Source organism: Acipenser ruthenus, chromosome 15, assembly GCF_902713425.1.
Source record: "Acipenser ruthenus chromosome 15, fAciRut3.2 maternal haplotype, whole genome shotgun sequence".
Taxonomy (NCBI): Eukaryota; Metazoa; Chordata; class Actinopteri; order Acipenseriformes; family Acipenseridae; genus Acipenser; species Acipenser ruthenus.
In genome coordinates this window covers 34,464,685-34,489,919 of record NC_081203.1, presented here as the reverse complement: position 1 = coordinate 34,489,919, position 25,235 = coordinate 34,464,685, and the positions used below count along the sequence as shown (strand labels likewise).

Genomic DNA, 25,235 nt, shown 5'->3' with positions numbered 1-25,235 from the left:
GGTGGTAGGGGGATTCAATTGAATAAAAATACATCACCTCTTTATGCAGTGATATTTCCCTGTTCCCGCTCTGGTGGGATTGTACCCCATTCTGGAGGGATTGTACCCCACTCTGGAGGGATTGTACCCCGATCCTCCAGGAGTCTGTCCCACAAATGGGCTCAAGTTTTTCCTACAGCTGCTTAACTGAGATTAAGAAAGATGCCAGAAGCCTCGTCTCGTTTGAACCAAATCACAGACAATACCAGCAGGGCGAAAAGACAACGGCTCTGTGAGCATCTCATTTATTCATTTATAAAAACGCAGAACCGATCCGGGTTAAACTCCGAAGTCTTGAACGGAGAGGCACATTTTTGGCAACAGAACAGAACTGCCAATGGCAACAAAAAAACTAACTAAGTAACTAACTAACTATCTAACAGGTGTACAGAGGATCACTGTAAAGGAAGGGGTAACCCCAGCAGTGCAGAAGAACATTGAACTCCTTGGTGTCTGTGTCCTCCAGTCTACTGCTGCTGAAGCCTCTCTCTTTCCCTGGCCAGTTGATGCACGGCCTGGCGGATGGCCTCAGCCTGGGGGTCTCCTGGCTCCCTCTGCAGGTACAGGCTGAAGTGGAGCTGGCTGGAGGATAGGAGCCGCTCGGAGTCCACGCCCCCCCCGCCCGCACGCAGCAGCCTCTCGCTCGCCAGAGCCAGGTTCTTGTGCCAGTTCGCGGGATGCCTCTCCCCCTCCACCTCTCCCTCCCTGCCCACCAGCTCCTGGTAGACCTGACCGGGAGAGAGGGGAGAGAGAGATTGTAATGGTACAGCAATCAGCGGTACTCATGTGAAGCGCACAGTGATGTGGGTGTGGTATTGCTGCGGGTGTGGCATTGCTGCGGGTGTGGCATTGCTGCGGGTGTGGCATTGCTGCGGATGTGGCATTGCTGTGGGTGTGGTATTGCTGCGTGTGTGGCATTGCTGCGGGTGTGGTATTGCTGCGGGTGTGGTATTGCTGCGGGTGTGGTATTGCTGCGGGTGTGGCATTGCTGTGGGTGTGGTATTGCTGTAGGTGTGGTATTGCTGTAGGAGATGTTCACACTCACAGTGTAAGAGAGCTGGTAGAGCTGCACCTGTACCTCCGCACTGCCGCTCTGCTTCTCCGCCAGGTCAAACAGGAAGAACGCAGTCTTCATCCTGCATGAGGAACCGCAGCCATGGTGATAACAAGAACAACAATACGAGTTTTAATGATGGGATTGTAAGAGGAAGCTCACCTGGACTGCCACATTTCTTCATTGGCTACCTCCTCCCAGGATCCCGGCTGGAAGCTAAGAGAGAACACACCGAGTGAGCGTGTGTGTGTGTGTGCGCTTGCGTGTGACTGAGTGTGTGCGTGTGCGTGTGCGACGCTGTACCTGTTGTAAGGCTCAGTCCAGTTGTACATATTCCGGGTCAGTCTGACCCACTCCGCAGGGTAGAAGGGGGTTCCAGAGGGGACCAGCTTCTCACAGACCCCCCAGGGCCACAGAGAGAAGCCCCTCTCCCAGGACCGGTCCCCCTCAGGCAGCCCGATGCAAGCGAAGACCTCCCTCCTGCAAGCACACCCACCGCACACAGGCACTGTCAGCATGCCTATGGTACTGCACAATGATTTATTGATGCCTGGTCGGCCCTGCACTCACCCTGCGTTCTCCGACAGGAACCTCTGCAGGTTGAAGGTTTGGTCTGACAGCACCGGGTCCCACAGCCTCCCCGGGAACCGGACTCCAGGGAGGTGCCGGCCCAGCTTGGAAACGTACCAATCATAGGTCATCATCTAGGGAAAGGACACCGGGAAAACCAATCAGAGGCCAGTTTTGCCCTCAACAGCAGAACAGGCACAGACTCACAAAGACACACACACTGACACACACAGAGACAGAGAGACAGACAGATACGCACACACACACACACACTGACACACAGACAGACAGACAGACAGACACACACAGAGTCAGAGAGACAGACAGACAGATACGCACACACACACACTGACACACACAGAGACAGACAGATACGCACACACACACACAGAGACAGACAGACAGACAGATACGAACACACACACACACACACACACACACACTCACCTCCTGCTCCACTAGGCTCAGGTCCCCTCTCAGCCCCTCACAGTAGTGCAGGTAGCGCAGAGAGTTCCCTGGCAGGTCCCCTCTCGTCAGGACGATGGATCCATTGGGAATGGAGTTCAGAATGTTCCGAGCAAACCTGTCCACAACGAAGTTCTCACTCTGATCCAACAGCCTAGCACAGATACAGACACACAGGCGCAGGAGCACAGGGCTGTGGGCGTACTTTCTTCTCTAGTGTTGCTCACAAAATCATTCCAGAAAGCTTTGTCATTTTGCACTTCCATTAGCTGCATAGGCCTCATATATCTTGTTTTAAAAATTATAATACATGTGTGCGATAACATGTGTTTCTTTCAAAATTGCACATTTGAGACCTGTGTGTGTGTCTCTGTGACTCTCTGTGTCAGTGTGTGTGTGTCTCTGTGTATCTCTGTGTATATCTGTGTGTGTGTCTTGTAATATAGCGGGTTGTGAGAGACGGCAGGGAGGGGGTTAACCTCCCTGCAAGGGGAAAAAAACTTGTGAGAATGCACCGTTTTGTATTGCTTTGTTGTTTTATTTAATTTTCTAATTGATTTGTTTAATTGGGTTATTGTTAATTATCATCCGCACCTGGGCGTTATTGGAAATTAAGCCCAGGTGCGGGGGTTTAAATAGAGAGCAGGCAGTCTGCTCGGGGCTGCTGAGTGGAAGGAGGCAGTAGGTGCGCTGTCTCCGAGTAGCCAAAGGAAGAGACGAAAGTAAGTGCTGTTTAAACCAGTGTGTTTGTGAAGACGGGTAAACAGCTTAGCTGTCCCGCGTTAGTCAGGGTGTTTCCTGCAAGTCGAGTTAGTGCTCAAGAGGAGCTAGGTGTTATTTTGATTTTTGTATTTGTTGTGTTTTGGTTTATTAAAAAATTGCGCAAACGCGCGTGAAAAATCCATTTCTTGTGTCTGGGTCGCATTCTTAAAGGGGCAACGAACCCAAGTGGGTGTGAATCGTTTACATTTGGTGGCAGAAAGTGTGGGCGCCCCTAAGACCCAGAAATATGGATTTATGGGAACTGATCGAGAAGATCAACCGCAATACAGCCGCTCAAAGAGAGCAACTTAAGAGATGGGAGAGAGAGATGGGGTTGGCCCCAGTGAAGAGAAGGGAGCCAACAGAGTTGGAGCTGTTGCTCCAGAAATGGGAGCAGGCTAGCGCAGCTCCGCAGTCTCCCGAGCCAGAAAGGGAGGAGCTGCCGCTGCCAGAGCCCAGAGGGGAGGAGCTGCCGCTGCCAGAGCCCAGAGGGGAGGAGCTGCCGCTGCCAGAACCCAGAGGGGAGGAGCTGCCGCTGCCAGAGCCCAGAGGGGAGGAGCTGCCGCTGCCAGAGCCCAGAGGGGAGGAGCTGCCGCTGCCGGAGCCCAGAGGGGAGGAGCTGCCGCTGCCGGAGCCCAGAGGGGAGGAGCTGCCGCTGCCGGAGCCCAGAGGGGAGGAGCTGCCGCTGCCAGAGCCCAGAGGGGAGGAGCTGCCGCTGCCAGAGCCCAGAGGGGAGGAGCTGCCGCTGCCAGAGCCCAGAGGGGAGGAGCTGCCGCTGCCAGAGCCCAGAGGGGAGGAGCTGCCGCTGCCAGAGCCCAGAGGGGAGGAGCTGCCGCTGCCAGAGCCCAGAGGGGAGGAGCTGCCGCTTCCGGAGCCTAGGGAGGAGGTGACAAGTGTACCTCCACCACAGCCCCGACCACCACCCCTACGGTCCAGTCCGGTGTCGCTGCGTCCAGTCCCTCACCCCATGCTCCTGGACACCCTGTCGGTTAGCCTGGACCTCCCTTCACTTGACCTGGAGCCCAGGAGTCGGCAGGATCGGGCACAGTTCTCCACCTGGTCCCCTGCTCCGCTCCTCCCGGACATTAAGACGTCGCTGTGCTGCTCTCAGACGTCGCGTACGCTCCCCCTGGCCGCTACTTCGCTCCCCCTTGCTGACCGGACGTCGCTGCACTGGGTCCCAGCTGCAGACCTCTGCCCGCTACTGCAGCCTCCAGTGCCCCGGTTGTCGTGCCGGTCGCCCCTGACAAACCGGTGGGGTCCCTCGTCGCCGGTGCGCGGTCCCTACCTGGCTGACCCAGGACGTGGACCGATCCACCCTCGAGTTCGCCCGTGGAGGAGGGCGAAAATGGACATTTATGGACTCGAGGGTGGGTGGTTATGTTTTAGGGGAGGAGGTGGCCGTCTCATGGCCGGTGTCTTGGAAAGACAAGGGGGGGGAAATGTAATATAGCGGGTTGTGAGAGACGGCAGGGAGGGGGTTAACCTCCCTGCAAGGGGAAAAAACTTGTGAGAATGCACCGTTTTGTATTGCTTTGTTGTTTTATTTAATTTTCTAATTGATTTGTTTAATTGGGTTATTGTTAATTATCATCCGCACCTGGGCGTTATTGGAAATTAAGCCCAGGTGCGGGGGTTTAAATAGAGAGCAGGCAGTCTGCTCGGGGCTGCTGAGTGGAAGGAGGCAGTAGGTGCGCTGTCTCCGAGTAGCCAAAGGAAGAGACGAAAGTAAGTGCTGTTTAAACCAGTGTGTTTGTGAAGACGGGTAAACAGCTTAGCTGTCCCGCGTTAGTCAGGGTGTTTCCTGCAAGTCGAGTTAGTGCTCAAGAGGAGCTAGGTGTTATTTTGATTTTTGTATTTGTTGTGTTTTGGTTTATTAAAAAATTGCGCAAACGCGCGTGAAAAATCCATTTCTTGTGTCTGGGTCGCATTCTTAAAGGGGCAACGAACCCAAGTGGGTGTGAATCGTTTACAGTCTCTATGTGTCTGTATATATCTGTGTGTGTCTGTGTATGTGTATCTCTGTGTATATCTGTGTGTGTGTCTCTATGTATCTGTGTGTGTCTGTGTATGTGTGTCTCTGTGTATATATGTGTGTGTATCTCTGTGTATATCTGTGTGTGTGTGTGTCTGTATAGATCTCTGTGTGTGTCTCTGTATGTGTTTGATTTCCTCCCCCCTCCTCGGTGTCCTGTCAGCACAGACGCCCCCCCCCCACGGTGACAGTCCCATTAGACTTTCTAATAACTCTGTCAACGAGTGCAACGTGAAGTGACTAGGCTAGGCCAGGTTGCATACCTGATCAAAGGGTCTCTGATGTGTGTTTATAAGTGGCTTGTTAGTGTAATCTGTTCACTCTGATCGCTCCCGTTACAAATCATGCATTAACTATCTAATTATTCCAGAGCGGTGCTTTTATACAGGAAGAGACTGGGAGCTGAGAATCGGAGAATAAAGAGCTTCACTCAGTACTCAGCACCGCTGATCCAACCAGCAAACAGATCGGGCAAACCTCTGTGTGCTTTCCTTTCAGTTCAGAGTCAGAGACTGTTGCATACGGCTGTAAAGGTTTAAACGGTGAAATCCTAAACGGGGTAACACTTAACTAAACGTTTAACTGGAAACGTACAGTTTGAATCACAATCCTGCTTTTTGGTTTTGCTCAGAGTGTATTTGTTCCTGGTATATTATTGCATTGTAAATCACTGCAATTGATGTGAACATTTAGGTCAGATTTGTAAACGTACAAATATAAATAAAACACCACAAGTACTCAATGACATTTTACATTGAAAACGTAAGCAACGGTTTAAATGTTTAATACAGTATATTAAAAGCAAATTTACAGCCTTTGCAGAATCATACATTCCAGTGGCTGTGTTAAAACACAGATCTCTCCCTTCACAGAGATGGAAAGAAGACTCCTGTTGCACAGCAGTTTCACCCATTCCAGGTTTTACTTAGAGCTTGATTAGCCACAGTGTGTAGGTAACAAGCTCAGGTGTGTCTTATTAAACTCATAGTAAAAACAGGAATGGATCTAACTGCTCTGCAGCGGGAGTCTTGTTTCTATCCCTGTTATGTAGTTACCTGAGGATTTAACACTCCACCCAACAAGAGCAGATACTATAAATGCTCAATATTTCAAATGAATGAATGAATAAATGTGCTGTACAGTACCTGGAGTGGCGGTGAGCCTGGCTGGCGATGAATCCTGCTGTGAAGATCCAGCCCACTGCCCTCCACACCCCCCCTCTGCCCAGCCGTCTGTCCAGCTCACAGCACAGCGAGGACAGACCCAGTCCAGCCAGCACACACAGCACCGCGTCGCCCTGCACCCAGAACCGCTCCACCTGCAGTGACACGGGACACACGCCAGGGGGCAGTCAGGAACGCACAAACACAAGCGCGTTTACGAGCGACAGGCCCGCCGCTCGCTCCATCGCCGCTCGTCCGGTTCCTGGTAGCTGACTGATCTCCAAACTTCATCAAGTCAGGTCTTAAAGGACTACAACGATTCAGCAATCAACGACATCAAATACTGACCACAGACCCCTGAAGTGCAATGGAAATCGACACTGAACTGTTAGGGACGGGTTGGAATAAAAGAAATTCTTACCCCAAATGGGACTTTGCCATCCCTGTTAAATGTTCCTGTGCTTGAGCTTAGTTTACAGCTGCTAAATGTTTAAATTGATCATTTGCTTGAAGGTTCATTTTGGTGGAATGTGAGTGCGTGTGAAAGGATGATCAATGCTCACCACTCTCAGGAACAGGGGCTTGCTGATATCCAGGTTCGCTCTCCACGCGAAGAACAGAGAGTACAGGGTCACCATCGCAGCCAACAGCCAGACCAGCACGGAGGAGCCACGACTCCTGTACACACAGCAGAGCAGGGACGGAAAGAAGACTCCTATTGCATAGCTGTTTCACCCATTCCAGGTTTTACTATGAGCTTGATCAGGTAACATGTATCTCTGTGTCTGTGCTGTATCTCTGTGTCTGTGCTGTACCTCTCTAGATAAAGCTGTGAACAGAGGACTTTTTTTTTTTCTGTGTATCAGTACCTGTTTAAGGGGTTCAGAAGCAGGGCGGCCCCGGACAGAACCAGAACTGGAGCGGAGAGGTCCGACAGGCAGTGAGTCAGCTGGGCTCTGAAACAGGAGGCAGCAGGGCAGGGTGAGGAGTTTCGTTTGGCTTGTTGATCAATGCAAAAGAGGAGAAGGAATGCAGTGCAGAGACTGGTGATTACAGCAGCCCAGTGTGAGTGTTTAGTGCGACAGGCAGGCAGGCAGACAGGCAGAGAGACAGACAGACAGACAGGCAGGCAGGCAGGCAGGCAGAGAGACAGACAGACAGACAGACAGGCAGGCAGGCAGGCAGAGAGACAGACAGACAGACAGACAGGCAGGCAGGCAGAGAGACAGACAGGCAGACAGACAGACAGGCAGGCAGGCAGGCAGAGAGACAGACAGACAGACAGGCAGGCAGGCAGGCAGGCAGGCAGAGAGACAGGCAGGACTAACCTCAACATTTGAGCCATCCCTGTCCCAGTCTCCGACTTGGCCTGTCCGCAAGAACAATCAACACATAAAGCAAAACTCGTCACACACAAAGTTAGCTACACCCTCTCCCTCCATCCTGCAGTAAAACACACAGAGCAGGGATGGCAATAAGACTCCTATTGCACAGCAGTTTCACCCATTCCAGGTTTTACTATGAGCTTGATTAGCCACAGGTGTGTCAGGTGTGTCTTATTAATCTCCAAGTAAAACCAGGAATGGATCAAACTGCTGTGCAATGGGATCTTTATTTCCATCCCTGCAGGACAGGAACTCAAACTAGGATTCAAATCCCCACCGCTGGACTGGGTAGAGAGAGAGGGAGGGTAAAAGAGGAGATGGGGTAGAGAGAAGAAAGGGGTAAGAGGTTAGAGAGAGGAAGAGAAAGATAGAGAGAGGCAGAGAAGAGAGGGAAGAGAAGGGGTGGAGTAGAGAGAGGGGTATATGGTAGAAGGGGGTATGAAGGAGCAGGTGCTTGAGGGAGGAGTGGAGAGAGGGAGGGAGAGGAGAGGAGTAGGATGGAGTGGAGAGAGGGAGGGAGAGGGGTGGGGAGGAGTCGGATGGAGGGATGGAGTGGTGGAGAGGGGGACACAGTGTTTGTTACCAGGCTGAAGGTCCCGTACTCGATCCGGAGCAGGTGCTTCAGAAGCCCCCCCAGGCTGCTCTGGTCCCCCCAGCTCCAGCGCGCTCGGTTCAGGAAGGAGGAGAGCGGCAGGTAAAGGTAGGGCAGGAAACCGACCAGGAAACAAGTCCCCAGCCGCCCCACGATAGGCAAAGAGAGTTCCTATGGGGGATGTCACACAATAAGACAGTCAAAGCCATTAAACAGGACTTAATAGCACTTCAATGAGAGCAGTCTCCTACACTGCACCTATCCAACACATTGCAATAACTAAAAACATTAAAGAGATGGGAACATACTTTACTGTGCGATACACCAATAGTTTCATGTTTTGACATGCTGCTTATTTACAAAGAAATCACAATGGTTCTTCGTGGGATAACTACAAAAAAAATCAACGTGCAGGGATGGGAATAAGATTCCTTTTGCACAGCAATTTCACCTACTCCAGGTTTTACTACCAGCTTGATTAGCCATAGTGTATTGGTGACAAGCACAGGTGTGTCTTATTAAACTCATAGTAAAAGCAGGAATGGATCAAACTGCTGTGCAATGGGAGTCTCATTTCCTTCCCTGAATTTATGAGCACACACACCAATAACTCGCCCCTGTGTGTATCTGTCTCCCCTCTCTTTCTGCCACGGTGTAGCCTCTCTGCAATGATACTGTTGTATCGTTTACCTTGTGAGTCCTGAGTCCTCCCAGCACCCAGGGGGCGATGCAGAGCACGTACAGGACCACGGTGTGTTGATTACACAGACTGAGACCACAGCACAGCGCTCCCCAGCAACCAAACTGACAGGAGAGACAGAAAGAGGGAAACAGGGTGAGTGAGAAAGGAGGGAGGGAGGGAGGGAGAGAGAGCGTGGAGAGGGGAGGTGGGAGGTGGGAGCGGGTGGACAGTACCTTGTCTCTCTGCTGGGCTGAGCCCGCGGTGTGGAAGCAGGCGCTGAGGCACAGGAGCAGCCCGATGAACACGTTGTTCAGAGAGAAAACCTCAGCGGCCATCGACCACTGCCAAGCCAGCCGAGACACTGCAAAACTACCAGCAGCAAAGACACCAGCTACTGCACTGCGAGCCTGCAGAGAGAGAGGGGGAGAGGGAGAGGGAGTGAGGCTACTGCACTGCCTGAGAGCCTGCAGAGAGAGAGGGGGAGAGGGAGAGGGAGTGAGGCCACTGCACTGCCTGAGAGCCTGCAGAGAGAGAGGGGGAGAGGGAGAGGGAGTGAGGCTACTGCACTGCCTGAGAGCCTGCAGAGAGAGAGGGGGAGAGGGAGAGGGAGTGAGGCTACTGCACTGCCTGAGAGCCTGCAGAGAGAGAGGGGGAGAGGGAGAGGGAGTGAGGCTACTGCACTGCCTGAGAGCCTGCAGAGAGAGAGGGGGAGAGGGAGAGGGAGTGAGGCTACTGCACTGCCTGAGAGCCTGCAGAGAGAGAGGGGGAGAGGGAGAGGGAGTGAGGCCACTGCATTGCCTGAGAGCCTGCAGAGAGAGAGGGGGAGAGGGAGAGGGAGTGAGGCCACTGCATTGCCTGAGAGCCTGCAGAGAGAGAGGGGGAGAGGGAGAGGGAGTGAGGCCACTGCACTGCCTGAGAGCCTGCAGAGAGAGAGGGGGAGAGGGAGAGGGAGTGAGGCCACTGCACTGCCTGAGAGCCTGCAGAGAGAGAGGGGGAGAGGGAGAGGGAGTGAGGCCACTGCATTGCCTGAGAGCCTGCAGAGAGAGAGGGGGAGAGGGAGTGAGGAAACTCGAACCCTCCAAGGGATACACATGGATTCTGATTACATGTAATCAACAAGGGTGATCAAACATCAAGACCATCTCCAGCACTGCAGGAGAGCTGAAGAGTGCAGGGAAAAAGAGGAGAGACAGACAGACAGACAGACAGACACACAGAAACTGACATAGAAACAGACGGACAGATAGACAGACACGACAACACGACATGACACACAGAAACTGACACAGAAACAGACAGACATGACACACATACAGTACATAAAAACAGCAAGATGAAGTCCACGACAGTTCAGCTTTAGAAATTTTAGGGCGGTATTAAGATCACAAAAATAGCCCCTAGATTGGCGATACTTCAAGGCATCACCGTACCGCATTAAAATCACAGAGAAACACATTGAGGAATGGAAACGTTTCCACCAAGGTTTAATTTTTTTCATCATTTTTTTATTACGCTATCGTTTCTGTAATTGAGGCTTAAAACCCCAGCCTGCTTATTATTATACTTAATATAGAACCGGAGAGATAGAGAGAGGGAGAGAGAGAGAGAGGAAAGGGAGGGGGAGAAAAGAAAAAAAGACACAGAGAAAAGAAAGAGAAAGAGTAAGAAGCGAGGAGAGGAGTATGAAGAAGAAAAAAAAAAGAAATAAACTCCTGGCACACCAGCGCACTGGCTCTGAAATCTGAGCAGCCGACACAATTAGAAAAGTCAGCCTGCACGGTCCTGCACACCATTGTGCGAAGTGGCTTAGAGTCTTCATCAGCCTATCAGCTACCTGACAGGCAGAGAGCTGCTCTATTCAAAGCTGCAGATACAAGCTGCAGGCCAAACGGCTGCCAGGTCCCTTATGACCCTGCAATCCCCTGCTGGTGACAGCTCCAAGCTCCATAGCAAATTAGGCGCTCTCACATTACAATTGCAGAAGACAGATTCCATTAGCGGTATCTGAAATTGAGTGGAGAGCAGAGGCTGTTATCAGACCTGACTCATAAGCACCGCTATTAATCACAGGCATGATACCATTTATACGTTCCCAGCTCCCTGGCTGCCGCTGTGATATTCCACCACAAAGGGCCTGATGAGACTTAGGGAAAGGGAACAATGGAACTTTCTGGGGAAAGCGCATGAAATCAGGAAAAAGAGGAAAAAGATAAAAAAAAAAGACCTGACTTTTTTTCTTCTTCTTCTTTTCTTGGAGAGGAACAGCGAGTGAGCGAGGGAGCGAGGGAGGGCTGTACGGGTTTATAGAAATGTCCTCTCAGATTTAGTTGTCAGTCAGGGGGTTGGGGGTAGGGGTGCAGGACAGGTGAGCCCCCCGATTCGTAGCCCCTCATCCCCGCCGCACTGTGATTAACCCGAAGCTCCACAAGCTCTGACAGCTCGAATCCACCACAGATTTAAAACCACTCTAGCTGTTTGCTTGCTTGGTTTTCGATGGTCTATAGAAGACCCTAATGCAGGTGTGATGCAGCCGTCTGAACTTTCTTTGCATCAGATGGAAATGACGTCACATTAGAATGAGCTAAACTGTTTAATTGTTCTCATTTAACTATAAGATACAAGCTTCACCCACTCAAGGTCAGAGTCTACAGCACCCTATATAATATTCTATACTAAAACTTGCTCTGAAATAAACATATATAGAGATCTAACAATGCAGCATCTGGACCACTTCATTGATTGTCCAGTGTAAAGGGCCCCCTGTTATGAATGAATTGCTGGCGGTCTCCCAGTCTAATCTGCAGCCCTCCTATCTGCACTATCTTGACAGACTGACAGGGACATGACAAACCCCATTGATCTGCGTGACACAGTTTACTCATCTCACAATAGCAGACAGATACACATTTCAATAAGGAGAGCCGGCCCTGACACCACGCAGATTAATAGACACTGCGTCTCCAGCCCTTACACGCTGCTGCAGAAACACTACCAATCAATCAAGAGAGACTCCAGAGAATACCTTAGAACAGACATGCCAGCACTGCGCTGACCCACCAGAGAGCAGCCAGCGTTTCCAATGCATTCTCTTACCATCAGCAACACTGAAAAAGAAGAGCTACACCACCCCCCACCCCCCTTAAATGAGCAGCCAGCGTTTCTGATGCATTCTCTTACCATCAGCAACACTGAAAAAGATGAGCTACACCACCCCCCCACCCCCCTTAAATGAGCAGCCAGCGTTTCCAATGCATTCTCGTGCCTCTTCTTATTGTCAACACACCCCTTTTAAATGTTTTAAATGCATTGCCTTGCCTCCTCTTTTTAGTATTAGTATTATTAGCACTAGAAACAACATCACTGGCCCCACTATAAAGAAATGCAAACCAAGGATTTCAAATACATTTTCCTATCTAATATTATTAGCGCCAGCAACATTAGCACTGTATCCCTTTTAAATAAGTGCTCTCCGCTTTTTGCAGAGAGGTACCTGTGTGCTTGTCTCGTGCGGTCTGTTTTTACCTGTGTGCTTGACTCGTGTTGTCTGTTTTTACCTGTGTGCTTGTCTCGTGCGGTCTGTTTTTACCTGTGTGCTTGTCTCGTGCGGTCTGTTTTTACCTGTGTGCTTGTCTCGTGTGGTCTGTTTTTACCTGTGTGCTTGTCTCGTGTGGTCTGTTTTTACCTGTGTGCTTGTCTCGTGTTGTCTGTTTTTACCTGTGTGCTTGTCTCGTGTGGTCTGTTTTTACCTGTGTGCTTGTCTCGTGTGGTCTGTTTTTACCTGTGTGCTTGTCTCGTGTGGTCTGTTTTTACCTGTGTGCTTGTCTCGTGTGGTCTGTTTTTACCTGTGTGCTTGTCTCGCGTTGTCTGTTTTTACCTGTGTGCTTGTCTCGTGTTGTCTGTTTTTACCTGTGTGCTTGTCTCGTGCGGTCTGTTTTTACCTGTGTGCTTGTCTCGTGTTGTCTGTTTTTACCTGTGTGCTTGTCTCGTGTTGTCTGTTTTTACCTGTGTGCTTGTCTCGTGTTGTCTGTTTTTACCTGTGTGCTTGTCTCGTGTTGTCTGTTTTTACCTGTGTGCTTGTCTCGTGCGGGCGGGCGTTTTGTTCAGCTTGTAAAGTGCAAAGTGTTTATTTAACCCTCAATTTGCCGAGGGAGGGGATTAGGGGAATGAGGGGAATGAAGAGGCAGGGCTCTGGCTAAGTTGCAGGTACGAATTTAATCAATAAACAAACAATAAAAAAAACAGGTCACATAACTGTTCTACATTTACAGTCACGAGATAACTGTTGCGTTTTAATATTGATTTTTTGAATTGTTTTTAAATTTAGCGCAGCAAGAGACACATTCAGGAAGTGCGTTGAAATACATGGTTACTTCTCACTGTCGCTCGTTCGATACATCGAATTGCAACACACAGAGTAAACGCTGACACACCTCAGCCAGGTACAGCATGATGGCAAAACTGGCTGAAAACGGCTGAGATAACTAAAAGCAGATGCAGTACTCGCAGTCGCCACTGTGGGGAGACAAGTGAACGCCCTCCGGGCAGGAGCATGTTAACTCTGACAGTACTCTGACACTTTCTGATCCAGTAATGAGCAAATAACATTTTAATTAAGCGTCTGTTACAAGGCATTAGAAGGATTTCTCCTAAGGCTAGCATTGGTCATACTGCATGTTGGGCGCGTAGTCTTTTTGGTTTCAGTCAAGCAAAGTGTGTGTGTGTGTGTGCTTGTGTGTGTGTGTGTGCGTATGTGTGTGTGTGCGTGTCCGTGTGTGTGATCAGGCTTGCACACCCATTCACTCACTACTAACCAAACACACACAGATATTTAATGATTTAAATGGATCTCTCAAGGTCACCAGCTCTGAATCCTGTACACTGTTCCATGTAGGAAAGATATTTAAACCCTATATTGACAAGAGGCATTTCAGAAAAAAATATATATATTCATTTATTTAGTTTCACTGTCATAAGCTACAACTTACACATGCAAGTTACAGTACTACCAATAATAATAATAATAATAATAATAATAATAATAATAATAATAATAATAATAATAATAATAAAATAGCAATGCAATGCCTCATCCCTAACGCTGACACGGCACGCTGACTGCACTGCAGAGAGAGAGATGGGAGAGGGGGAGAGGGGGAGAGGCGAGTTAGGAAAGAGAGTCACAGTTCTGATTAAGAGTTAAAAAAAAAGAAAATGATGGGCTGGTTTCACAGACCCTTGGTTAGCACTCGTCTACATTAGATAGTCCAAGATTAGTGCCAACGGGGGTCTGTGAAACCATTCATAAAACTACAAAGGAGTTTCGTCTGAAAGTAGGAACACAAAGTCTTTTGCAGTCTCAGTTTTCTTTGTGTGCTTCCAGGATAGACATGGGTTCACTTTTACACAGTGAAGGTGTCTGTTGCTCTGCTGGACAGAGTTGAACTCATTTGGGATTTGAACCCGACTCTCAGCCTCGCCTCGAACTCAACTGCTGGCCCTGGATCTCAGTCTCAGCGGGATAACGACATAAATCTTCAATTTATACTGTGTGTGTGCTTGTTTTTTTAATTTGGAAAACCTAGATTAAAAAACTAAACCCTGTGTAAACCTGTACTTAACAGCTCTGAGGGTGTGACTGTCCGGCCGGCTAACATGCAGCCTCCTGCTGACACTAAAAGGGGCACTCCAGTACTTAAAAAAAAAAAAAAAAAAAAAAAAACGCCTTTCCTTGGATTGAATGGAAAAGTACATGTTTAGATTAAAGTGGACAGTTGTTGTTGTTGTTGAATAAACTTCAGATTTCTCCGTATTACAGGAGGTGTTTTTCCCAGTTATTTTAATCCCCTACACTGTATGCACACTGTCCACTTGTACCATGTATCCCATGCATTAGTGCTCACTTATTTCCCTGTGAGCTGCAGAGCTTAGCCGTCTTGTTGCTGTTCAATTCTTACATCAGGCTGTGGTCATGTCAGTGACTTGAACCCTCTGCCACGCTGCTAACCCAATATCAACCCTACATCAACCCGACACGCATGTAGAAATGGAAGACAAACAGACAGCACTGTTCCTTTATTATTCAATGACTTGTGCTAAAGAATGGAGGGGCAAAACTACGCAAGCACGATCACCCCGAAATAATCGTCTGATTCAGCCACGTGGAAAGACAGACAGACAGACAGACAAAGAAAGAACAACGGACGTCAAAGACAAACAAGCAGACCTCCTCAACACTGACACTAGCAAGCACAAAAACCTCCAGAAGGGGTATCGCCTGCGTGACGTCCACTTACTGCAGGTATTTTACAGCACACACAAACGCTTGATGCTCAGGGATTTAGTGCTCTGTAGCCAATCCAGCCCGGACCCCCTCACACAGGCACACACACGCACACAGGGTTAACCTGGCTTACTTACCAGGTTATTGTAATAAAACAGATCCATGTGTCTGATAGTTCATGGAAATTGAGTCTCAGGCCGGTTCTTGTATCTTTTGCGGTAATCCCTTTAAATCAGGGTCACTCAGAGGTTAACAGGATACGGGCCGTCGCGCGCAGAGTGAAGGTCAAGGTGCAGAGGTCAGCGTGAGGAGCAGCTGGGAAAGCGGACACACGCACAGGCAAACACACACACACACACACACACACACACACACACACACACAGCATGCATTCTCAACCTGATTCTCACTGGCACACATGCGATTATGAAGAGCTAGGATCTGAGCTTGACTTTCCCTGCCAGTAACTTGGCATGCAGCTTGGAACATGGAAACTGTGAAAGTGAAAGCCAGCCATACTGCAATTCAATTCTCCTTCAGCTGAGAAACACTGAACCAAGCCTATATGTTACTCGTTAATTCAAATTGTTAATACAGGGAGCACACTCCGAGTGCACCACCAAGATACAACAATTTATTTACAAGAGCTTCCTGTCAGGACCCTCGACAAATACACAATCCCAGCCCAGGGAAACACCAGGAGCTGGGGGGAGTGCAGAGAGAACACAGCATGCAAGTGGCAAAGGCAGCCAGCTTTGAAAACACCGAAACTACTGGAGTACATTTCACAAGGCTTGCATTCTTTCAAGAACTGTATTTAAATGAAACTTTTCCAGAGAGTGGTTACGTTAGCAGACAATATATCATTCATATCAAACTCTTTTCAAATCCCTCCCAGCTGACTAGTTAAATAAATAAATGAACAAATAAACAAACACGTCAATAATGCTGTTTTGACTCCACTGCATTTTAATTCCACAGCTGTTTTCTTACAGAAAAAAATTAATTCTCTCTGTAACACCCTCAATCTATCCCACAACCCACAATAATAATCCCTCAATTTCAATTCCAGCGCTTGCTTCCCCCTCCCCTCAAAACACACACGCAAACCACAGAGTGCCCCCTTTGCCCCCCAGCTAAACCAGGGTCACCGCAAAGCTAACAGGTTAAAGAACTTCCAGGTTAGCAGGGGTTCCGAATCAGCAGTCACCACCCGGCCTCTCCGAACGCACCCATTATTAAACACCTCCTACCCGAGGGGAGCTGGGAGCGGAGTCCATTGAGAACAAATTCTCACTTCCAGTGAGGAGCGGGCACGAGGCTCACGCAAAGGGGAAGCAGTCTGGGTTGGAGAGTTCTGTATGACTCGGTGAACGAGGAGTTTGGATGATCAGGTTGCAAAGATTAACCAGAGGCCTGTAGCTGTACCTACATGGTGACTCCACGATGCTGGCCACACAATGGATTATTTGAATACCTCGACTACAGACGATGCAGCTGAGGCAGCGAGGACGGAGGGTCGAGGAAGCTCTTACCTGCAGACAGTGAAGCACAGCGAGGCGCTCGCTATCGCCCCCAGCAGCCCGTTCAGAAGGTTGACGCGGTAGGCTGGCAGTCCGAAGGGAAGCAGATCCAGAGCCAGACGAGCGAGGAGAGTGAAGAGGGGGTACCCGGGGGGGTGAGCAACCTGGAGAGGGGTAAAGGGAGGGACATCCAGGACTGTCAACTCAACCACTGGGATGGAAATAAGACTCCTAATGCATAGCGGGTCCAACCACTCCAGGATTTACAAGGAGCTTGATTAGCCACGGTGTGTGTAGAGGTAACAAGGGAGGCAGGCAGGCAGGGAGGCAGACAGGCAGGGAGGGAGGGAGGCAGGGAGGGAGGGAGGCAGGCAGGCAGGGAGGGAGGGAGGGAGGCAGGGAGGGAGGGAGGCAGGCAGGCAGGGAGGGAGGGAGGGAAGCTGGCAGGGAGGGAGTTAGGCAGGCAGGGAGGCAGGCAGGCAGGGAGGGAAGGAGGCAGGGAGGCAGGGAGGGAAGCAGGGAGGGAGGCAGGGAGGCAGGCAGGCCACACGGACTGCTTCACTAACTACTGGATTACTGGCACACTGACATCGGCACAGCCTCCCTAAATGGATCACAGAGGCGTAATAAACTTTATTAAATAATAAAACTTATTAGAACTGTTAACCCGATTTAGTTAATTCTTCCTGGCTTACACACAGGCGTGCACACACACACACAAAGGGGGGAGGGAGGGATGGAGGGAGGGAGGGGTGTTATAATAAGCCTATAGCGTACATAAGGCAAAGCCTACAAAAGCCATCGCCTTACCATTGACTTTAATTGGATTTAAAAAACGTGTTGCAAATTATAGCATTCTGCACTTGCAACTTAATAAAATAAGTGTATGGGAAAAAAGAAAAAAAACTGCACCCAGAAAGTAAATTAATCTGCTTTCAGCCCATGGTTAATTAAACTTCCTTAATGCTTATAACAGTTAATGAGTGAATTGATTAAACAATACGGCTAATTCTCACCCCAAGCTCGCAGGCAGCAGTGATCAGCTCTCCTGTGGAAAAATAAAAAAGAAGAGAGTGAAATGAATGTAAACCCAATAATTACTGTTAAGAGATGAGGCCCCTCTAAAGTTTTCCCAATCCAAATACTTGCTCTGGGATTTTGCATTAATTTGCCTGGATCAAAACCTGCAAATCTTCCCAGCGTGACACATCCTAAGAGCCTCGCTCGCCGCCTTCATCTCTCCTCACTCCCCAGATCCCCTCAGTGCGGACCCCTCCCCCCGAAACACACCCACTCTCCCAGAGTCCCAGAACTGCAGCAAGGACACCGGAGAGGCATGAAGAGAGAGAGAGAGAGAGAGAGAGAGAGAGAGAGAGAGAGAGAGAGAGAGAGAGATAGAGAGAGACAGGGATGAGAAGAGATGTCATATCCTGGTATTGGATTCGAGTCTCCTTGCTGTCCTCATGTCCTGGTATTGTATTCGAGTCTCCTTGCTGTCCTCATGTCCTGGTATTGGATTCGAGTCTCCTTGCTGTCCTCATGTCCTGGTATTGTATTCGCGTCTCCTTGCTGTCCTCATGTCCTGGTATTGTATTCGCGTCTCCTTGCTGTCCTCATGTCCTGGTATTGGATTCGCGTCTCCTTGCTGTCCTCATGTCCTGGTATTGTATTCGAGTCTCCTTGCTGTCCTCATGTCCTGGTATTGTATTCGCGTCTCCTTGCTGTCCTCATGTCCTGGTATTGTATTCGCGTCTCCTTGCTGTCCTCATGTCCTGGTATTGTATTTGAGTCTCCTTGCTGTCCTCATGTCCTGGTATTGTATTTGAGTCTCCTTGCTGTCCTCATATCCTGGTATTGGATTCGAGTCTCCTTGCTGTCCTCATGTCCTGGTATTGTATTTGAGTCTCCTTGCTGTCCTCATGTCCTGGTATTGTATTTGAGTCTCCTTGCTGTCCTCATGTCCTGGTATTGTATTCGCGTCTCCTTGCTGTCCTCATGTCCTGGTATTGTATTCGCGTCTCCTTGCTGTCCTCATGTCCTGGTATTGTATTTGAGTCTCCTTGCTGTCCTCATGTCCTGGTATTGGATTTCTTACCTGCTCAGTAACACACTGTGCTTGCTCTGTACAGGTCTATAGTGCTGCATCTGCTTAGATTCGTATTTCCCATGGTTACTGACTATTCCAGCAAAAAACTGCTTCTGGAAAGACTCCCCAAGGCTGACTGTGGGGAAGCTTATCAGTGTTGCACAGACTGCGATGCTCAATGCTTCACGAGGAGCTGCTACAACAAAGACTTCCTTTCGTTAAACAGGAAAAAGGTTAATGACATATTTAATCCTTTCTTTCAGCAAAGAAGTTGGCTATATATATATATATATTTTTTTTTTTTTTCTCAGTGCTGAATGTGATCATTCACAGCGATGTCTCCGCCACTTCCTTCTCAATTTGAAGAATCCCTATTAGCATAATCTTGGCTTTGTGTCAGCTTTATCTGCGCGTTGTCAAAGTTCCTTCAACGTGTCGGTATAGCGCTGCTTCGTGTATGCTAATCACACAGCACTTCAAACACAGGAGAGTGGAGAGGGACCGGAGAGACACGCTCCGCCTCAAACCGAAGCGATCTCCAGCACGGGGGGGGGGGGGGGTCCTCCTGGTTACACAAACGAAACTTTTTAAACACACACATTTGAAAGTACCTCGGGTCCCTAAGGGTTCATTCATACTCCCTGTGACGTTTAGAGGGACAAAAGCATATGTCCTACTCATTAACGTGACTATATCAGTAAACAGGGTTCACTAATATGTAAGCCTTACTCATACAAAGCGCCCGGTCCGTGATTCGCCCTCTTGTTGTAAAATGACCGCGGAACCCTTAAAAACGATTCTGCCTTTGTTTTTATCACACTGTGACGGAAAGAAGTACGCGTTTGTAAATAATGTAAGAGAGGTGAGTAACCGTGTACCGGTACCTGAGTCTCCGCCCGCCACGGACCGCTGCACCCCGGGCAGGTAAAGCGCCGTGACGCAGGCGAAAGAAGCGCAGGTGAGCAGCCAAGCATCCCGCGAGCTCCGCGCCGACACCGTGCCACCAGCCGCAACCGCTGTGCTACTGCGCATGGAAATAACGAAGAGCGCAGTACCAAGTGCTAATGCTATGCAGAGTGAGAGCTATAGAGGTAATGCTGGGACAGTGCCGCTGTGTAACTCGCAACCTTTAAGTATAATTACATTGCATTTGTAATAAAAGTATGAAATATTCACATTTCAGTGTTACTACGGGCACAGCTGGAAGCTCTCAGTAGGGATACCAGCCCCGAGCAGTAAGATAAACGTATTAGCGTTTAAGATCTGAAACACGGTTATACAGATGCACAATTAAATTGAAAGCGTTGATTAAAGTTCAGCGGATAACTGCTAAAATAAACACGGCGAGAAAATATATCAATTCCACTTCCTGGACTGACTCTTCCATTCACGTTTCAGGGAGTGGATGTCAAAATGTTTACTGTTATGTCGTCTCGAGAAAATGCGATATGCAAATAAAGGATAGAGGGTGTTCTTTATATTAATCACTCTGTTTGTGATAACGTTTTTGGTGAATGCTCTTAGTTGTAGTGTGCGTTTGGATATAGTGTGCTTGTCCCCCCCCCCCCCGGGTTGGATCGCACATGGTATATCCCATGGGTTTGAAACCGCTTTCTGGAATAGAGGCGCTCTCGGCTCAGTGCTGCCGCCAGTCTGCTAGCGGTGATGCTCCCCGGATTGCCACTTCAACACAAGCAAAAAGGTAAAAGCTGGTCTTGCTCTGCAGTCGTTAGTGCTGTGACATCTTTAAAAGTGCAGCTGTTTAGTCTTGCGCTCATTCTCACTCCCTGTATCCCCTACATGAAGCTCAACCCCCGTGTCAATATAGGGGATCCTAACCCTAACTGTCGAAACCCAAACGTGCACGAATTAAAAGCTGCCATTTAAAGGTGAAGGCACACATTTCAAACAACACTGTAACCAATACAAATGACTCTGAAAAACCTTTTCTAACTGTTTTTAAAGGATTCAATGCTGGTCCGTTGTTTTCAGCAGGAATGATTGTGTTTCTGGGCTGGAACAGAGAGCAGGCGTGGAAGCGTCCTGTCTGACCCACCCCTGCTGGGAGGGGCCCTGTGCGTGCAGAGGGTGTGGGAGTCACGTTCTGGAAGTGATCCAGCAGCTTCCCCAGTTAATGCACAGCGAGGGGGTTTATATGCGCCAGGTCTGCATTAGCGGTCTCTCAATCCCTCCCGCTGATGCGGATTACAGGACCCTCGTCGCTCAGCAAATTAAGAGAGAGTTTTTATTTTAGAGCTGGGGCTTGTCCAAGGACGGGCCTTACCCAAATGGACCAAAGCCGTGGTTTCCATATGGCGCAGGGGCTGTTAGCAAACAGAGTGCTGTAAGTGCTGTGGCATTACATTCATTATCCAGACTGACTGACAGCCCGCACAGGGAAAGGGAGAGGATGGGGAACCACTGACTCTGAACTGAGGGGAGAGAAGGTGTGCGTGTGTGTGTGTGTGTCTGTGAGTGTGTGTCAATGTGGGAATAAACTGCAGTATGACTCGCAAAAGAGTGATCGCACAGAGGCTTCATTCAGACTCAATGGCAGTCTATAGGGATTCAGACTCAATGGTGGTCTATGCAGATTCAGACTCAATGGTAGTCTATAGGGATTCAGACTCAATGGCAGTCTATAGGGATTCAGACTCAATGGTAGTCTATAGGGATTCAGGCTCAATGGTAGTCTATAGGGATTCAGGCTCAATGGTAGTCTATAGGGATCCAGACTCAATGGTAGTCTATGCAGATTCAGACTCAATGGTAGTCTATGCAGATTCAGACTCAATGGTAGTCTATAGGGATTCAGACTCAATGGTAGTCTATAGGGATTCAGACTCAATCACACGTGCACATGCATGCAAGCACACACAAGATCACACATGCATGTGCATGCAAGCACACACAAGATCACACATGCATGTGCATGCAAGCACACACAAGATCACACATGCATGTGCATGCAAGCACACACAAGAGAAAGAGCCTCATTGCTTCCATTGCAGCAGCCTGCCTTACAAATGGGAGCAATCAATTCACTCACTTAAACTGATCAAGATTGAATTAACACAACACTCTGCAATTACTCCATAATTAAAGTAATGTGGCTCCTGGTCGCGCTGAGAATGTCACTGCAGAGGGGGGCAGATAGAGGGAGATAAGGAGGGTGAGGAACAGGAGGATGAGCAAAGAGGAGGGGGATATGGGAAAGAAAGAGAAATAGAGATGAGAGAGAGACAAAGATAGAGGGAGGGAGAGGAAGAGAGAGGGAGGGAGGGAGAGGGAGGGAGGGAGAGGAAGAGAGAGGGAGGGAGGGAGAGGAAGAGAGAGAGGGAGGGAGTGAGGGGAGGAAGAGAGAGTGAGGGAGAGGAAGAGAGAGAGGGAGGGAGGGAGGGAGAGGAAGAGAGAGAGGGGAGGAAGAGAGAGAGACGGAGGGAGTGAGGGGAGGAAGAGAGAGAGAGAGAGGGAGGGAGTGAGGGGAGGAAGAGAGAGTGAGGGAGAGGAAGAGAGGGAGGGAGTGAGGGAGAGGAAGAGAGAGAGGTAGTGATGGTATAGGCTCTGAGTAAGAGAGTGTGTTTTTTGTACTGTTGTTGTTATTCATTCCCAGATGAAGCTGGGCTGTGGTAAGACGTCTGCAGACACGTATCACCAGCCGCTCACAATGCACTACCTTTCTCAAGAAAAACAAACAGCAGCCCAGCTCAGTGAACACTGTCCGGGGGTATTTACTGTGAACAGGACTCAGCCCGCCTGCTCCTATCAGAGGAGATCTTCGCTCCCAGGAACACGGAGCAGGATTAAGATGACAAGCTGGGAAACAAAAAGTTTTGGAGCCCAGTTTGAAGCACGTGAACGGAGCGAGAGAGGGGCGAGACCCCCCCTTGGTGGGACGCCCTTATGCCCTGTACATACAGTACGTGGAAGAGTTCAACGCAAAGCTTATTACAAGTAAAGTAACACTGATATAATGTGATGGTTTAGGAATGATCTGAGCTGAACCAACAGCAGAGAATGGTTCTGAACACATCTAATAGCACATGAAAAAGAGAAGCTTACATATTAGCAACATCGTGATGATATAGGAGTGATGCTGAACAGCAGGGTTGAAAGATACAGAAATAAAAGAAAAAAAAAACATTTGAACAACACAAACCAGAACTATGTGGAATGTGTCATTTAAATAAAGCAAGCCGGTCCTGAGCTTTGATGATTCGGGGTAAACTAATAAACCAAATACAAATGCGTTTTTAATTTGATTACATGTGGAAAGCAGCTGCCTGCACGAGAAGGCTATAGGGGCCTACAGTGAAAGACGCGTTCAATTTAACACAGAGCATGAAATCAAATGCAGCATTTAATATTCATAGCGCTGTGTGCAGAGCGTGTTTCTATAACTGCTTGAAAAATGATCAATTACACCATGAAAGGCATTATAAACTGCGGAGGACCCCGCTGCTGTTGAAATCAAGGAGAGGGGAGAAGGAGGGAGGAATTCAAACAGACTTCGAGAAACCTTTAATGTCGCTGGCGGAGCTCGGTTTGATATCGGACCAAAAAAACCGGCGACCTCTGACACAAAGCATTTCAAACTAAAACGGAGGCAAGCGAAACTTCAGTAAGGACTGGGGATAATGAATGAGACATTTTCAGGCGGCAAACAGTGACTAATTGTACAAGATAGATATGTCTGTGAATTCATAACAGGCATCCAACGCCAGTTTAATTTGCCGGAAGATTAAAATTACTGCCAAATTGACTGAATTAAAATAAAAACGAGGACACGCATGCGATTGTTGTGTATGTGCGTTTTCTATTTTTAAGATTTGTTTTCTTATATTTAAGGAAAAAATGCAACTATCTCTTATTTACAGACTGTGATCTGCATATCATTTCCCTCAGAAGCTTGCAGTGTGACCGAGGAAATTAGCGCGATTATAGCGCGTCTGCTGAGGTGTGGCATTGATAGCGCGGCTCGCAGCCCGCAGACACCTGTGGCATCGCGCCAGCGGGGCCCCCAGCCCTGTTCACAGGGGTCACATTGAGAAGTTAATCGATAGCAAAACAGCCATCATCAGGGTTTAAATACTGCGCTGGCTCTCCGCTGCGCCCCTGCCAGGGGCAGACAAGACGCCTAACCACTAGCAGCGCTGTCTGGACTCCGCAGAGACGCGCCTCGCTGCACTAACACCCCGCGCTCTCTCTCCACGGTGTTGAATATGGAAATGCAGCGGGCCTGCAGCTGAGGTAGTTCGTGTATAGGATATATATATGAGGCTAGTCGGCAATGCAGTTCAAACACAGCATGCTATTTATTAGGGCAACGTTAGTGCTTCCCCCGAACACCTCCGTACTCCAGTCGCTCTTGAACGACTGCTTGAGTTCACGAGTGACGTGGCGTGATCTTGACACGTTCGAGGCTCGCTGCAATAAACCTTCACAGAAGCGAAATCGTGCCATCTCGCGCAGGACCAGTGTTTGGAGCTTAATAATAATATTACGTTTACAGAATCATATATCCTCGTTTATGTCCACTTCATTAATTATTATTTCTACCTCATTTTGGGTCAGATTTCGTTTTGGTTTATTTTTCACACGTCAGCGTTGTATTTTCATGGAATGCCTCATGGCTTACGCTTGAACCAGTAAGCAATTTCATTATAGCCATTTATAAAGTTTATAAAGCTTTTTTTTATATATAAAAAAATAAAAATAAAAAAATAAAATAAATTGAATAGATTGATTCTGTGTTCGCTGCTTGCAAAACTGTTTCCTCCTCTTCTAAAGTCATAATTGAGATGTGGTGCGCGGGCTCCCTCTTGTGGTTATCAAGCAGAACAACAACGACGCAGACTCACAGGTTTCCACACTGAGACAACGTGAAAAGCAGAACGACTTTTCAGTCCAACATTAAAAACTGCTTTACCTGCAAATGTGCACCCAAATGCATGAACAGTTTACAGGACCTCCCACCATTAAAAAACAACCTCTTCCGCTACAAGCCGAATGAGAAGGGATTTATAAAGGAGTTATGATAACAGTAACACGAAATATTTGGCAGAACACGGTTACAGGAGCATTTAGAAAGCCTAGGGATGATTTTGTAACGCGACATTAAAACAAGAAGTAATGTGTCCGGTTTTCAGATGTTTTATAAAAAAAATGAAGCTGTAGTGTGATTAAATTGTCTTTAGAAAAAAAAAATATATATAAAAATGAGAGACTACGGGCTTTATTATTCAGTCTCCAGACGGTAGTACCGCTCACTGTCACGAGAGGGAGCCACAGTCTGTTCCACAGAAGATCCCAGTACAGAACCCATTGAGCTGAAGCATTGCAGTACTGTACAATACCACAGGAAGGCACTATAGCTCTGTCAGTCTCACAGATGTACATACCTGGAGACACACCCAGCCCCATTTGTTTCACAGAACGAGCAAGGAAATCTAATCTGCAGTACTGCCGATTACCACAGGAGGCTCATTCAGTACCTCTCCGTGTCACAGAGGGGCGCCCCAGCCCTGTCTGTCTGTCTCATTCCGAGCTCCAGCACCCACTCTCACACTCACACTCTCTCACTCACACTCTCTCACACT

At 48.7% G+C, this 25,235-nt stretch overlaps 1 protein-coding gene across 1 annotated transcript; it reads right to left on the bottom strand.

The window, feature by feature from the left end:
• Positions 1 to 254: 254 nt before the first annotated feature.
• On the bottom strand, positions 255 to 24,099 carry LOC131697652 (transmembrane protein 260-like). The gene is made up of 17 exons (XM_058988191.1): positions 23,965 to 24,099; positions 19,521 to 19,657; positions 17,567 to 17,598; positions 16,563 to 16,714; positions 8,981 to 9,154; positions 8,756 to 8,869; positions 8,057 to 8,236; positions 7,417 to 7,457; positions 6,958 to 7,044; positions 6,652 to 6,766; positions 6,071 to 6,243; positions 2,111 to 2,282; positions 1,664 to 1,797; positions 1,397 to 1,573; positions 1,256 to 1,309; positions 1,085 to 1,175; positions 255 to 767 (listed from the first exon to the last, which is right to left on the bottom strand). Exons 1-17 carry the CDS (start codon positions 24,097 to 24,099, stop codon positions 507 to 509), a joined length of 2,229 nt encoding a protein of 742 aa, XP_058844174.1. The 3' UTR covers positions 255 to 506.
• Between the last annotated feature and the right edge of the window lie 1,136 nt (positions 24,100 to 25,235).